Source organism: Poecile atricapillus, chromosome 4 (genome assembly GCF_030490865.1).
Source record: "Poecile atricapillus isolate bPoeAtr1 chromosome 4, bPoeAtr1.hap1, whole genome shotgun sequence".
Classification (NCBI taxonomy): Eukaryota; Metazoa; Chordata; class Aves; order Passeriformes; family Paridae; genus Poecile; species Poecile atricapillus.
Genome location: NC_081252.1, coordinates 19,966,643 through 19,982,687, shown reverse-complemented (window position 1 = coordinate 19,982,687; position 16,045 = coordinate 19,966,643). Strand labels below are relative to the sequence as shown.

General features: G+C 39.5%; 1 protein-coding gene across 4 annotated transcripts in view; it reads left to right on the top strand.

Annotated features, from left to right (window-relative positions):
• Positions 1-14,607, top strand: part of PTPN13 (protein tyrosine phosphatase non-receptor type 13) — a 111,210-nt gene extending 96,603 nt beyond the window's left edge. For 3 of the 4 annotated variants that reach the window (XM_058838413.1, XM_058838410.1, XM_058838411.1), the window contains exons 33-48: positions 908-1,066; positions 1,298-1,469; positions 1,571-1,781; positions 2,848-2,918; positions 3,352-3,413; positions 4,083-4,239; positions 4,566-4,742; positions 5,752-5,834; positions 7,042-7,097; positions 8,182-8,285; positions 9,374-9,522; positions 10,112-10,202; positions 10,898-11,235; positions 11,759-11,974; positions 12,710-12,772; positions 13,761-14,607. In XM_058838413.1, the coding sequence (XP_058694396.1) occupies positions 908-1,066; positions 1,298-1,469; positions 1,571-1,781; positions 2,848-2,918; positions 3,352-3,413; positions 4,083-4,239; positions 4,566-4,742; positions 5,752-5,834; positions 7,042-7,097; positions 8,182-8,285; positions 9,374-9,522; positions 10,112-10,202; positions 10,898-11,235; positions 11,759-11,974; positions 12,710-12,772; positions 13,761-13,841 (2,190 nt within the window). In that variant the 3' untranslated portion in view covers positions 13,842-14,607. The remainder of the gene's footprint in view (positions 1-907; positions 1,067-1,297; positions 1,470-1,570; positions 1,782-2,847; positions 2,919-3,351; positions 3,414-4,082; positions 4,240-4,565; positions 4,743-5,751; positions 5,835-7,041; positions 7,098-8,181; positions 8,286-9,373; positions 9,523-10,111; positions 10,203-10,897; positions 11,236-11,758; positions 11,975-12,709; positions 12,773-13,760) is intronic. The other variant, XM_058838412.1, reaches the window with a different exon arrangement.
• Positions 14,608-16,045: the final 1,438 nt, after the last annotated feature.

The window sequence follows — 16,045 nt, the reverse complement described above, 5'->3', positions numbered from 1 at the left end:
TTTCTGCTCTTTTAGTTTCAGGTGGTTGTTCAGAGGTCAGAGAATAAATTGAGGTATTGAGGGCATCAGGAGACCCTGTTCTTTGCTGCATTTATAACTGTGAATCCCAAAGACTTCCTGCTCTTCTGCAAGATGGAGCCTATTTTTGAGGCTTTTCTGAGAAAGCTTCTTGACACCACAGAAATATCTTGTGTATCAGAAGGGACTTCCATATCCTCACATAATCTGTTCAAAGATTGAAAAAAATTGAAGTTTAATCTTGATATGTCCCAGTTGTGAGGGTCTTCCAGGTTATAAAGCTCTTCTAGCCAATAGTCCGTTTTGACAAGAAACTGCATTTTTCTTATCCCTTCTTCAGAAGCTTTTCTCCATCTTTCTTGGTACTCCATGATTAATTTTTTTTAAGTGCAAATGAGGCAGATCTATATCTTTCAAATCAAAATTAATGCAAATTTAAATGGGCAAAACACAAGCATGTGTTCAGTTTCAAGATAAGCTCTATGGTGTTGTGCCTAACTGTAGGAAAATACATTCACTTATTTTGTTCTGAATAATTATGGATGTGTTGAGATATTTAAAAATACAGATCCTTTCTGGCAGCTAGATAAGGGTGTCAAATAAGGTGTGAGTTTTGATATGTGCCGTCAAAATTTTGTTTAATTCATAGACCTTTGGCCCTGTGTTATTTCCATGCAAAACATTATTTGGCTCTGTCTGAACTCATTAGAGATGCTTATTTGAAGCAGCTAAGCTAAGCCTGATAAGAAATATGTCTTTGTTCCAGGCTTGTGTCCCACTTAAATCAGGAGGTGAATCAGTTGTCTGCTTCCACCTGTCTTAAATTCAGTAAAATGTTGGTATTTCTTCTGATTGCCTGTTTGTAAAGTTTGCTGTTTTGTCCCCCTAGGAAGTGGAGCTCCGAGTGACTCTGACCAAGTCAGAAAAGGGCAGTCTGGGTTTTACAGTGACCAAGGGTAATGACAGTGTTGGCTGCTACATTCATGACATTGTCCAGGATCCTGCCAAAAGCGATGGGAGACTAAGGCCTGGAGACCGACTCATAAAAGTGAGAGAATTAATGTTTTCATATACAGGGGTTGCATGAAAAGGACAACTGAGTCCAAAAATAAAAGTGAACTGTGTTGTAGGGCAGGTCAAATGTGGTTAAAGGACAAAGGCACACACCTTCTGAGAGGCATGGTTCAGTAGCACTGGGGAACAGCAATAAATGCTTCCTCAGTGATGCTGTCTTACTTGGGACCTAACAAGGACACCTGTGTTGCTTTCGTTGTTGCAGGTTAATGACATCGATGTCACTAACATGAGCCATACTGATGCAGTCAACTTTCTCCGAGCTGCCCCAAGGACTGTCAGATTAGTGCTAGGGCGTGTTCTGGAGTTACCAAAGATGCCAGTGTTGCCTCATTTGCTGCCTGACATTACACTAATGTGCCATAAGGAGGAGCTAGGTAACATGGAATTAATCTGCTTTTTGCCCTAAAGAAAATCTCCCCTCTCAGCTACAAAGAAACCTTGATTTTTATTGTTTTCCCCTTCTTTCCCTATGAAGGTTTGTCGTTATCAGGAGGCCATGACAGCCTTTATCAAGTTGTGTATATTAGTGACATTCTCCCCAAATCAGTTGCTGCCAGAGAGGAGAGTCTGCACGTACTAGATATTATCCATTACATTAATGGAGTAAGCACACAAGGAATGACTCTGAAAGAAGCCAAAAGAATGCTGGAAACTTACCTTCCAACAGTGGTGCTCAAAGCAACCAGGTGTGTTCTGGAAGCAAATGCTTCCCAGTGCTTTTTGGTTTTCTTGCATGATTGTATGAGTGTATGTATGAGTATATGAGTAAAACCTGTTCCTGGTATGACAGGAAATTCACCACGTGTTACTGAGGACTGACTCCACAGAAAGGGTCTGTAAATTCACAGCTATTTTGGTGCTGCAGCGGAGCACAAGGGTATGTGGTACTTGCTGTGCTTTGTGCTTCTTGGGAACACAAGGCTGTGTCCAGCTGTGAACTACAAGCGTTCAAATAGACCCAATGAAATCCAAGAGGAATTAGTCAGAGACCTGCTGTGGCATTTGGACACTCACAGGTCCGTGAGGATGGATGGGATTCATCCAAGGATATGGAAGGAGCTGGCAGGAGAGCTCACCAAGCTGCTCTCCATTATTTGTCATCAGTCCTGGCTCACTGGGGAGGTCCCAGGTGACTGCAGGTTGACCAGTGACACCCATCTGCAAGAAGGGCTGGAAGGAGAATCCAGGGAACTACAGGCCTGCCAGCCTGTCCTCAGTGCTAGGGAAGGTCACGGAACAGATCACCTCAAATGTGACCACACAGCATGTACAGGACAAGGGGATCAGGCCCAGCCAGCTGGGGTTCAGGAAAGGCAGGTCCTGCCTGGCCCTCATGACCTGGCTTTCATGACTGGGTTTCCCATCTGCTGGATAAGGGAAAGACTGTGGGTGTGTCTACTGGATTTAGTCAAGTCTTTGATACTGTCTCCCACAGCGTTCTCCTGGAGAAGCTGGCAGCCTTGGAGAGATGCTCTTCACTGGGTTAAAAACTGTCTGGAGTGGGAGAGCAATGGTGAATGGTGCTAGTGGGGATTCCCCAAGGATCAGTATTGGGGCCAGTCCAGTTTAATTTCTTTATTGATTATTTGGAGGAGGTTGTTGGATGTGTCCTCACTCAGTTTGCAAATGACACCAAGTTGTTTGGGAATGATTAGCAGTTTTACCAGTAGTACGTTTTTCTTCAATATCTGATGATTACAGTGATTTACTTATTTTTTTAATAAATATTCTTGTAAATATTTTTTTTCACAGAGATGGTCATGCAGTGTTCCCAAAACACAAAAGCTCTGAGAACTCAAGTCTGTGGCCAGTGAAAGCTAATGGTAAGATTTGTGTGCTTACTCACAGCAAGTGAAGATTATAAAGTTATATGAAGTTTATAAAAATAAAGGAACTGATACGGGTTGTAAGATACTATCCTTGTCCAGCTTATTGTGACCAGCTCCAACAGGAGTTTGCTTGATCTTTCCTCTACAAGCTCCATGAAAAGAAATTCAGCAATAGTGTCTTTATGATGTCATTTACATTTCTCTTTGCTTTGAGTTAATTACTTGTATTAGCATTCATGCTTTCTGATCCCATTAAATAGAATGTTCAAAAAGCCGTCATATGTAGTATAGTCATTCAGATAGAAGTTTGGCAATGCACAGAAACCAGGGAGAAATACTACTCATGTGCTTATTTTATAAAAATAATTTATGGGGGATAATTTCATTTCAGAGAAAAAGTTGTTGTTATTTCCCTATTTTTGTTTAGGTTGCTCCTGTGGTGATCCCTGTGATAAAACAGAAAAGTCAACTGATGCCTATGGGCCCAAGGTAAATGCTTCTCTCTTGTGCTTGTTACCATTTACCAGAGAAAAGAATATTCTTCAAACACTTTTAAAACTAAATAAATGAATGAAACAATCTCTTGATCAAAGTATATAAACCCACTATTATCAATTGACATGAATAAGCAGTGATCATAGTAAATATGTTTTTTTAATTGGTCTGCTCTTTCTTTGGCACTGCCTTGTTGAAAGACAAATTGTCTTATGAGAAGGACGCAAGGCTATCATCCAGAATACTCCATTCAGCCCACAGTTTCTGCAGTTATTATATTATTTCATATTATATTCACTAGGTGGTTTTCTTTCCTTTTTCCCTTTAGTTTTTCCTTAGAAATGCTGTGTTGTGGCAACAAAAGTTCTGAAGCTTGCATACATTTTGTAGGGGTTATAATAACGTTAACTGCTACTATATGTTCTCTTATAGAAGCTGCTGCTTCATCAGCATGTGGGGTTTTTTTTCTTAGTTGCTTTAATTTTTATTTTATTTGCTCTTGCATGTGTAACTTCCCACCCATTACCCAGATATCTCAGATGATATGCATAGAGGTTTTATTTATTGCTGAGGAGAGATGAGAACTTTTTAGTCATTTTTTTCTGCTTCAACAAACTGCCAGGCTCTTTAAGAGTTAATTTGTACTGTTCTTTATTTTCTCAGGTCAATGGCAATGGCATCCTAGGACCTTCTCAAGGAAATACCGAAAATGATATCCATCACACGAAGGCATTAATGAACCTCTCAGGAGCAGAAGATGCACCTTCCCTTGGTTTTACCAATCAGATGTCAGATTTTCCTAAACACATTGACAAATCAGGTAAGAGGAAGTGAGATGGGGACTGCATTATTCTGTCTTTATTGTACCAGCGCAAGAGAATCATGGCATGGTTGAATATGCGGAAATAAGTAAATGTGAGGCTGGCAGTTGCTTTTAGAAGGTCATTTCCAAGTCTTGTGCTTTGCTTTATAGGAGTTAGTTGATGTTGAAAGTAGATTTACAGAAATTGGATTTTCTGTTACAGAGAAATAAAGGAAGGCCATGGTAACAGCTAGAACTAATGTCTTGTGTCTACCCCTTTAAATTAGTTATCCCAAACTATTCTATATTGTGAAAACTTGTCATTTTGCACTATTTGTCTTCAGGAACAGAGGTTCCAGATGATGAGTATTATGATGAGGATGACCACAATGAAGTTGTCCAGTATCTATTGGATGTTGTAGATGAGGAAGCCCAGAACCTCTTAAATCAGAATAATGTAACTTCAGAGGCTCAGAGTCTTCTACATCTCAAGAAGGCTGCATCAGAAAATCACCAGCCAGGTAACATGAGCCATTAAAAAAGAACATCACTGACAATAAACACTTTGAAACAAGGTGCCAAGTAAGCAGTTGATTTGTTAGCCGGGAGAGTTGATTGACATTGATTTGATCTGTGAACTGGAAGTTTCCCAAGTTGAATGCTGATTACCATGAATTTGAGATGCAATGTAATAAGTGCAGTTCTAGTTTGAAAAATCTGAATTTTGCTATAAGTAATCTGGGAAAATTATTCCTATTCTAGAGTTGTCTCTTGAGTGAAATTCCTACTGTTTAGGTACCAGTCCTGCAGCTGCAGTCATGTTAGCGTGCTGAAACATTTCAGCATTTCATTTATTTCAGATTGCGCAACTTGGAAATGTGTTGAGATCTCTAAAAACCAAACAATTTACCAACCTGCTTTGTCTCTTTTAGAAAGACTGGCTCTTTTTCAGTTCCTTCTTCTGTTTGTACACTTTTCCTTCTTTCCATCTCCTCAGTTTTACTTGTTATTAACTCAAATGTAATGAGGAGTAGGATTTGTAGTTCCTTCATGGTGTTGCAGCATGTATACATGCTCCAAAAATTCAAGCAAGATACTTGATACTTCTGTAGAGATTCCTTCTAAAACTCAAGATACACCCTCCAAAATCATAATTATTACAGGTCATGACTTCACAATCTTTGGATTATTGTCGTTGGTCATTGCAATTAGAAGTTAGGGATCACTGAGGCTCTGGCTGGGCAAGGACCTCAGCTGAGAAATATAATTGGAGATCCAGTACTTCCAAATTCCTGTATTACAAAATAAAGAAACCTAAAGTCTGATTATTCTGTACAGTAAGAACTCTTTTCCAACACACTAGTATCAAAGGGACGTAAAAAGTGTTTCTTGGTTTTTCTGGCATCTGTATTCCCTGTCTAGTGCCAGACAGGTGGAACAGGATTCACATCTGAGCAAGGGTGGCTCCTGGGCATTTTCTGGTATGTTTATCTTATGTTATGTTTATGTTACCCTGATTTTCCTGTTCAGTAGAGATGAATGGAAGGGTGACAGAAGATAAGTCTGAGGACACAGACTGTGATGGGTCATCTTTACCTGAAGATTTTTCAGAGGTAGGATGGCAAGAAGCTGGCAGATGCTCTTTCAATTCTTTTCCTTGTTGGCATAGAACTGGTGGAAGTAACATGACATGTTCTTTAAATGAGAACATTACTGTAGGTAGTAGCTTTAAATGGCATATAAACACTTACCTCTAAATAGCACTTGATTATCATAAATGACCTATATAAGAGAACAAAGCATATAGTTATTTTACACTATCATATGAAGTCCATCAGCTTCTTTTTCAAAAAGGGTGGTAATAAACTACCTTGTTACTTCAGCTTTTTAATCTAAAAGATTTCAATGACTTCTGCTCAAAGAAGGGAAGCAGTCAGAGTGAAAATTTAATGCTGTCTATACTTCACCGTGTCCAAAATGTGGATCTGAAGTTTCTTTTCCTGCTGCTGGAATATCTTGCTGGGATAAGTTCATTAGCTTGAATAACTTCTATATGTGGTTTACTCTCTGTTATTGTGTGTCCTTTTTTACATCAGTCAGTGGATGCCTGGGTTTTGTCTCTTTTTTCAAATCAGCAGAACTCTGTCTCTCCAATGCATCCTGGTTCTTGCAGCTTTCTGTCCAGTTAGTGGGGCTGAAAATCAAATCAGGAATCTGGCTCTGTGTCAATGTGCTCTAGGGAGAGCCACAAGTAAAATTGTCCTGGGATGGCAGTGGAAAAGCAGAAAGAAAGCATAAATGATTTTGTAGAATTTTTCTTGAAAGAGGGATGGAAATACCTTCCTCTGTGCTGAGTCTTCATTGTCTGTTCAGGAAGGTGTAAATGAATGGAAGTGTGTGTCATTTAGAAGTAGTGCCTTGTTATGTTACATATCCACAGTATAGGAACTGTGGCTTGGAAGTTCTGAGGCAGAAGTTTTCACTATCAAGCTTACTTCATAAAGGGTTTCTAAGTATTAGAAACAAAAAAAAGCCAACTGGGGAAAACTTAGGTGACTCTACTGCTGCTGTGAGTCAGGAATGATTTTAATATAGCTTTTTGGCCTTGTTACAATAGAGTATCTTTCCAAGTGCTCAGTGTTCTTGTCCTCTGTTATTTTGGGTTAATGAGATGTCTAAAAGAGGAAAGTCTTCCATTATGTGCTGCTTTGAACTTAGTACCCTTCAGAAATAGTCCCTGTAATTGTTAATTGTTTAAAATTTGCAGTATGTGAATGTTGCAACTATGTCTTTTAATGTGTTTTGAAATACTTCTTCTAGCCAACACCTGTAAATGGTTGTGAGGACTATTGTGAAGTAAAAGCTGTGCCAGAAAGGTAAGATTTATTTTCTGGTGTTGCTTGAAAGCAAACTTGTGAAGTCTGGAAGTCTGAAGTGTAGTATGTTAGAATGAGAGAGAAAAACAACAACAAAAACCCAAGAAACCACCCCCAAAACAAACCAAATAAAATATCTGTGCAATGTCTTTGTTGAATTGTTCTCTTGGTCTATTCCTTACTTAAAAGGTTGTAATTTGCCTGAATACTAATAAGCTTTCTGTGATTTACTATGCCCTACTCTTATTTGTTCCTTTGATACATGATTATAGCAAGTAACTGGACTGTGTTCAGACGGCTCCATATAACATAATTTGCTTTGTGCTAACAACTTGGTACTTGGATGTGAAGAAAACATCCAAACAGTGCTGTCTTCAAATCTATACAAGCTTCATTAGTGTTACATCTTCTTGGTTTTAGACCACTGCAAGTCAAATGTAGATTTCCTCTGCTCCATCAGCTCCCATTTGGATGCCTGGGCCTTACTATTTTTCCATGGAGCACGAAGCATATGCCTGACCAAGTTACTAGCTAGCTGTCCCTTTGAGCCACTTTGAACTTCAGATATTCCCAAGATTGTTTGTCTTAGTGAAATAATTTTACTCTAAGTGAAATTTCAGTGAAAATTTTTATGTTGTTAAACTTGTGGGAAGTTTGAGGTTGAGACTTGGCACAAGCAGTGACATTATCACCTAAAGTACTTAATACATTCATCAATATCTTCAACAAAGCTAGAAAACTTGGAATTGAAAAAAGATACTCAAGTGTTGTGAATTGTATGAGTTGTCCAAATCTGCTATTGGATGCTATTCAGTTGCTTAGCCTTTGAAAAATAATTGCAGTGGTAGTTGTTACTGGTGGGGATGTAAAAAAAAAAAAGGGGGGGGGGGGGGGGGCAAAAAAGTTAGGTTTTTGATATCGTTGGTATCATTTCAGTTCAGAAATAATTGTTAGCTATAAATTACTTTCTGGTGGGGTTTGTTGTTTTTTGTTGTTTGTTTTTGGTTTGTTTTTTTTTGACTAGGTTGCAAATGTGTTGTTTCTAGGTGTTCTTTTCTTACTTTCATACCTTGCCCTCTTATAGATCCCCTCCACAGCCTTCCTTGAGCCAGGCAGATGAGGAGGAAATCACATGGGGAAGTGATGAGCTGCCGATTGAATCAGTCAGCCAGGAACGTGTAAATAAAGGCAAGGACATTTAACATAATCAGTGGAAAAGCTTCAGGGTCACCTTAAATAGAAGTGAATTTTGAGGCATCCTGGGTATGTTTTGAAGGTGTCATGGCAGGTATAAGGGGGATTCTAACAGCTCAGCAATGCACTGGGAAGGATCTATACATCTTTGTGTGGTAAGTGTGTGAGAGTTAACAGGAGCAAGTATTGGCAACGTAGTGTCCGTAGTTGTAAAAGAGCTGAGAGCAGCTGAGATACTTCCTTCCTTCCTGTCTCACAAAAGTTGTGATAATAAATATATGTTTGACTGTGATTAGATTGATATATCATGTGCTTCACTTACCACCTACCCCATGCTCAAATTAGGCACTACTTTTGTCCTGACTGTCATTCTTCTGGTGCTGCTCAGTGTGGCAGTGGAAATCCGTGCAGTTTGATGTGTTTGGCAGATTTTGGTCTTCCCCTTTTTTGAGCTAGCATTAGAAATGTCATTTCTTCAATTTTATATACAGCAGTCCTTTGCATTCATTGAAAGAAAAAAAGATAATCCATGTGATTCTTCGGACTAAGTAGATTTAGGACACTTCTAATTGCAATACCAATTGATTCTTGGTTTATGAATTTTGTTGTGCTTCAGAGAAGCACTGAAGGACTGATGTGAGGCAAGATGTATTGGAAAAAAAATGTCCTTCCAAGTGATAATTGTAAGATATGCTATATACATGTTGAGTATTAGTGCTAAAAACAAGTCACAGGCTGTAATGTGGAGAGTTCTGAATTCATACCTGTGTGTGTTCATCCATTTGTATAGGTTATTGTGTGAACTTACATTTAAAATGTACTTGAAGTTTGTTTCAATGTATTTATTGGAAGTTCAGGAAAATACCCCCTTTAGTTACTGAAGTCATCAGAGCTGATTTTGTCTTGCTGGTTTTGCTAGTCAATTTGGTTTTGCCTGTCAAACTGAGAGAGCTGTGTTCTCTCTGGTGTATGGGGGCATTCAAGAGAAAACAGGTAGTGCAGCAGCATGCAAATCCAACTGTGAGCTACAGCTTATGTTTCCCTGGTTTTACCTATTTATTTATATTTATATCTTCTGCTAGATTTCCCCCTAGTGACAAATGAAGAGATCTCTGCACTCCCTACTGTGAATGTGCTCCCTGGAGGCAAATATTCAGGAGCCAAATTGAAGTCAGTGATCAGGATGTTGCGTGGATTGCTGGAACAGGGAGTCCCTTCTAAAGAGATTGAAGTGAGTAACTCTTTGTCCTTTAAAGTCCTTTTTCCCAGTATGAAACAAAAATAGAATGGCTGGATCATCACTGCCTTGAATACCAGAGCTCTTTAATTGGAAGCTAAAAAGAGATGAAAAGACTTAACACCAAAGACTTCTCTCCCTTCTCCCACAAGCTGCTGAAAGATGAAATCAGTTTGAATTCAGTTCATAAGTGTTTTTACATCATTCTTACTTCTGGTAAATTACCAAGTGAATATGATGTAAGCAGGCATAGACAAAGGCTGTGAAGCTCAGCTGCTGAATATGAAACCAGTCTTTCCAAAGGCTTAAGTTAGCCATGTTACATGATCCCTTTTTTGAGATAAAATATTTACTGGATACTCAGTGGAGTTTCATTTTGGGTTGGTTGTTTTTTGGTTTGTTTTTTTTTTGTTAATTTCATTTTCTTGGCTGTGTAAAAGATTCCTTCCTGTGACTACATTATTTTCCATATCCACATTAGGATTTGATTTTTAATTATTCTGTTTGTTAATGACTTGATAACATAACCACTCTTACTACCAATCAGTGCTTTCCTAATGCAAATGTAATTGCTTCTTTACAGAACCTTCAGGAGTTAAAACCTCTGGATCAGTGTTTGATTGGACAAGCAAAGGAGAACAGGAGAAAGAACAGATATAAAAACATACTTCCTTGTAAGTCCTAACTCATTTGAAATTCCCAGTTGATATTCTGTCACCACCTATATGGTCAGATGGATCAGATCAGAGGTGGGATGGTTTGATTCCTAATCCTAGTAATGATGAAATTAAAGCAGGCATCTATAAAGCAGTTTAATAGCAGTGAAAAATAAACTGCTGTGCTGTGGTAGGTAGGGATGGATGTTCACAGACTTTTCAGTTGTTTCAGTAGATCCCATGTCTTAAATGATGTGTACATGTGGAACCAGACAAGGTTTTTTCCTGTTTTACCCATGCAGAATTGGAACAACAGACGTGTACTATTGCCAGTAAATTTCCTGCCATAAAATATTCCTGCCATAAAATTTTTCCTGAAAAAATTCTGCTTGTTCGCTGTTGAGAAGTAAGAACTGACAGAGATTAGTTCTATGTGAGAAAAATACAACCTCTGTTTTTTAGGGTTGCTGCAGTTCAAATCATTTATCCCACCAGTCTGCTGATTTATATTTCCCCTCCTTTTTCCTTATTGGAAATACCGACTAGTGCCCTAAATTAAGTATTTAAGTGATTTATTTCTTTCAAAGCAAGCTGTGGAAGCATCTGTGGAGATAAGGGCTGTGTGAGTGTGTAAGGCCCAGCACCTGTATTGCATGGAGGTCTGATGATGTGCACACCTAACATGAGTTCTTTCTGTTGTGTGGGGGTTGCAGATGACACCACCAGAGTCCCTCTCGGGGTTGAAGGTGGATACATCAATGCCAGCTTCATTCGCATGCCCGTGGGGAATGAGGAGTTCGTTTACATTGCGTGCCAAGGACCTCTTCCTACTACTGTAGCAGATTTCTGGCAAATGGTTTGGGAACAAAACTGTACTGTGATTGCCATGATGACTCAGGAGGTCGAGGGAGAAAAGATAAAGTGTCAGCGTTACTGGCCAGATGTGCTCAATAAAACCACCATGATCAATGACAGACTACGCCTTGCTCTTGTGAGACTTCAGCAGCTGAAGGGCTTCATCATCAGAGTGCTGGAGCTCGAAGAGATTCAGGTGAGTGAATAAAATTCTGCACGCTTAGAGTTTTTTCTGAGTGTTGCCATATTTATCCTTATACTTCTGGCTTGCCTGCTTTCACTTGCATTGCTTACATCAAGAGGCAACCCAGGGCTTCTCCTCTTTGCCCAGTGATCATTACTGGGCAGCTGTTCCTCATTGCAGCTTGTGCTGCTCTGTAACCTTTATAGGAGAAAGCATTTGGGCCAGGCTGTGATTTCATTACACTAATGAGACTAAATTTTGGCTCCCAGTGGCCACAGAAACATATGTAAGGATATGAAATTCACTAATAAATTCAGCCTGGCTTATTGACTCCTCTGTGTGATCAGCTCAGTAAGCAGAGTGAACCTTACACTTTCACTTACTAGTTATTTCTAGTTTAGCTCTTGTTGTATTGTATTACAAAGCACCTTCACTGGGAAAACCTCTCTGTCCTGAGACTTTTCTTTGGGAACTCAAACTTCTTTCTTTTGATTCTTGCCACATGTCAAATGGTGGTGTTGTTTCTGAACCTCAGACAGGGGAAGTGCGGCACATTTCCCACCTGAACTTCATTGCCTGGCCTGACCACGACACCCCCTCCCAGCCAGACGATCTGCTCACCTTCATCTCCTACATGCGGCACGTGCACAGGTCGGGACCCATCATCACCCACTGCAGCGCCGGCATCGGGAGGTCGGGCACCCTCATCTGTATAGACGTGGTGCTGGGGCTGATCAGCAGAGACCTCGATGTGAGTATCCCCAGGGATGGGCTCTGTGGTGCTTCTGACCTGCAGGAAATGTGTTCCCCTGAATCCATGCAATCTTTTAAAGAGCATGCCGTGCTGTTGGCACACTGTGTTTCCTTGCTGGTGATCTCAGCTGGGGAGAGCTCTAATATCCAGCGGCTCTTGGGTTAGCTCAGGGTGCCACTTGAAGTATGTTGCAAGGACATGTTCTGCCATACTGGACTTCTGGCATGTGGTGTGAGTAAAATGATGTTGCCACAATGGCTTGGGCAATCGGTGGGAAGGGCGTGTAAATTAACTTTTCCAGCACAACCAGGGATTGCTTTCTAGGGTGATCCACAGGAGGGTGCTAGCTTCCTTATGTTTGTCCTTCAGCAGCCAGGGGTAGCAAAACTGAATTTCTAAGGAAGATGAGCTATGTCTTGCTTAGCTCAGTGGAGTTTCTAAGCACCCTGTGAATGTCTAAAACCCTTTTCTGCACACTTAGCTTAGAGTAAGCAAGAGGGATGGTGTACAGAAAGAACACAAGAGAAGGTGGGGGTGTCTCATGTCAAGCCACATCTGGATTGCCCAGAGACAGCACGTGCTGGTTACCTGCCACACAAACATAGGCTCTAGTGAATTATTTGTTTCACTACTAATGTACCTAATTCTATTCCCTGGTTTGATGCTGGGGATGTTTCCTTGTTCTGGATGTCTGTCTTTATTGAACGTTTAACTTGCTGTTCATTTTGGTAGTTTGACATCTCGGACCTGGTGCGCACGATGCGTCTGCAGAGACACGGAATGGTTCAGACAGAGGTGAGTCTGGATTCCCCAGGCACTGAACCATCTGAAGTGCCAGAACTTTGTAATGCACACAGCAGTTGTCTTTGTGCACTGTAATGTGCCGTTTGTGTCACAAGAATTAAATCAGATGAGTAGCAGGATGTATTTAACATTTATAAACTCAAGCCGTTTTTAACATACTATATTGTTTTGAACTGTGTTTTAAAAAATTGTGAGTTTTCATCTTTAAAATTGTGTGTTTATAGAGGAAGTCAGCTAAGCTTTTTTGGCTTAAAGTTGCATCATAAACTGAAGAGAAGGCCTAACTGTAGCTGCTGTGAATCACTGATACTATCAGAGATGTCTTGAGATCTCCTTTGGGGAGATATTGGGAACCAGAAGTTCAGTCTTTTAGGAATAATCTGGATCTATATCTAATTAACTTTAAAGATGGTCATCACAAGGTCTTGATAAAATATGCACTTTTTCTTTGAGTGGGAAGGAATTGTGAAGTCCTAGTTAAAAACCCTGAAATCAAACCACTAAACTATCAGCTCCATGCCCATCTCACACCCCAAAACATGTATCACCCCCACACACCTCTGTCACTGAGATTAAAGTGAAAAGTTGCACTGTCCTCTGAGTTCTGTATTAGTTGGCATTGACGCAAGACCTTGAAATTGACTTGCTGTCTTCATTTCTGCTTGCATAAAGTGCCTAATCTCCTTTAGGTGGTTTTGGTGTGAAATGAGGATAAGTGTCCCATATGAAATATATCTTTAGTTGGCCGAGTCATATCTGTATTTGCTTTAAGATGAGGTTGTGTATTTTTCCACTGTGGCCTTTTTGTTTGGGCTTTTTGTTGTTCGGGGTATTTTGTTTTCTTTGGGATTTGGTGGTGGCTTTATTATTTAATAGTATAATTAGTATTGAAAGCGTTGTGCAACTGTGAAGTGCAAGTGAGAGCACTTAGGTGGTGGAGGCATTTTTCACATGTTCTGTAATTTCCTTTTCCTTGCAGGATCAGTACATTTTCTGCTATCAAGTTGTCCTTTATGTCCTGAACTATCTCCAGCACGAAGAGCAACAGAGAGACAAATAAAATACTAAAGGAGAAGCACATTTAAAATAAGGAAGCAAAGAGGTTGAGAGGCTCTGGAGCATTTTATTTGTCCTGCCAATAGTTTTCTAATCCCTTTCTTCAGTTGCTGTCCAATGTCTTTTCTGTAAAGTCTCTCCATCATTCCAAATAAAGTATGTAGTTCTAAGGGAAAGGGATAGCTCACACAATACCACTTTTGTCTTCAGTCCCATGGATGCACATGTGAGATTTTTGTATAACAATATTTAATAAAGCTGCATTTTTTTTTGCAGCTTCCTTAATATGTCATAAAATACTGAAATAAAAATATTTTAATTTAAAAAGAAAAGTAAAGAAGAAAAAAAGTAATCCTATACTACTTCCTGCAGTTCTGCAATTATTTTTGGGGTATTTGTTTCTTACAGGGTGGGGAAGTGGGAGGGATGAAGCAGTATTTTTATCCTGGCAAACTTTATTACAGACATTTTACTAGTCTCTTCTGAAAGCTTGTTCATGGCACAGAATTTTTTGCCCTTCTGGTACAATTACAGCTATTTTATAGAAGGTATCTTGAAATCAGCATTTAAGCTTTAAGAGATGCCTGTTAGCATAAGGATAGTAGTGAATGTTAACTGTATCACAGTTAATAATGTTTACTTCATAGAATTTCATGTATATATTTATATACTTTTACACAAAAAAAAAGCTGAATTATTGAGTGTCTAACCTTATAATTGATTAGACATCTCTACTCTGTAAATAAAAATATACCTAATGTACACTGATCACAGTGGGTCTGGGTATTTTTGTGTCCTTGTGATTTATTTTTCTTGGCCTTACATGGCATCATTTCTTGTGGTTGCTGCCCTTAAGACTTAAAGGCTGTGCACATTTTAAATTTTCAGTGTCCTTCTCTTCTTCAGTATCTGTTGGAAAAATCTGGCAGAGCTGCGGGCTCCTTTCTGGAGAGTTTCCACACTACAGTGAATGGAAGAGTTTATTTTCCCTCCCTCCTTGTTTTTCAGCACACCTGGGCATTGAGACCATGTCACTTTTTGGGGGGGATGTGTTTGTGCTGCCACTGCACTGATCTGCCAACAATGTAACCTACTCTGCTTAGGGCAACCAGGCTTGAGGTCGGAGGCACTGTACCAGATTCTAAGTAGCTCAGTGCTTTAGTGATACTGTAAACAGTCAAAACTGTTCTGATATAAAATTTTCATTTTAAGCTCTCTAGGAGCCCTGGATGGTGAATAAATGTTGCCATCCAACAGATCAGCCTCCAAATGGTCATTTGAGGGCTTGGGCAAAATTCCTGTCCCAACAATCCTTGCCAGAACTGAAGCTTTTGACTTGTGCTGTCAGGAAGGGTGTAAGAGTGCTGATTTAACAGCATTCTGCATTAAAGTGGTGGAACTAAGTTCAGAGGCTAGTTATTATTCAAGGTTTTGACTCTTCGAAATAGTAGCCCACAGTGATCCTGTGTCCCAAAACTGAGGCAATTACAATCATGCCTTGCAATAGCATGACTTAAACAAGGAAAAGAGACTTTTTCACTTGTTAGTAATACTGTGTATTTTATTCCATCCAGCATAACAGCAAAATTGTGAATTTTTCAGAGCAGCATAGTTTGAGGAAGGAAAATTAATTCTGTGTAGATAGCAGAGGCAAATTGATTAGTCATATTGGCAGTACACCTATATGAAGGAGCTATAAATTGAAGACAGAAGATTTTTCAGGACTACAGTTGCATACAGGCAAAGTAATTAAACACAGCTAGTTAATACACTGCTGCTGCTTTAACATAGTGAGTTCAGAGGGTTTGGGCACGTCTGGGTTTTAGAAACAAAAGAAAGTGTTATGGTAACTAGACAGTACGGTTAAGGCAGTTAAATTCTTCTTTTAAATGTTTTCAGGTACATGCCAAACAATGTAGAAGCAGGAACAGATTTTGTATAGCATGCTGCATGGAGCCAAGTACAGCACAAACAGTTTGCATCAGATTACAGCTTATAGGAAACACAAATCAGTAAAAGATTCCAGATTTTGCTGCTTGTCCTCACAGATACGATGATGATCTGTGGTATGGTGTGTTATACCAAATTTCCTTTTAATGGTTGGCACACAAAAAAGCAGAGAATAACTAACTTGGCCTAACCTCCCTCAGAAAAAGGACAAACACACACATGTACACAAACAAAAAAGTTAGAGATATGTGAAAAAAA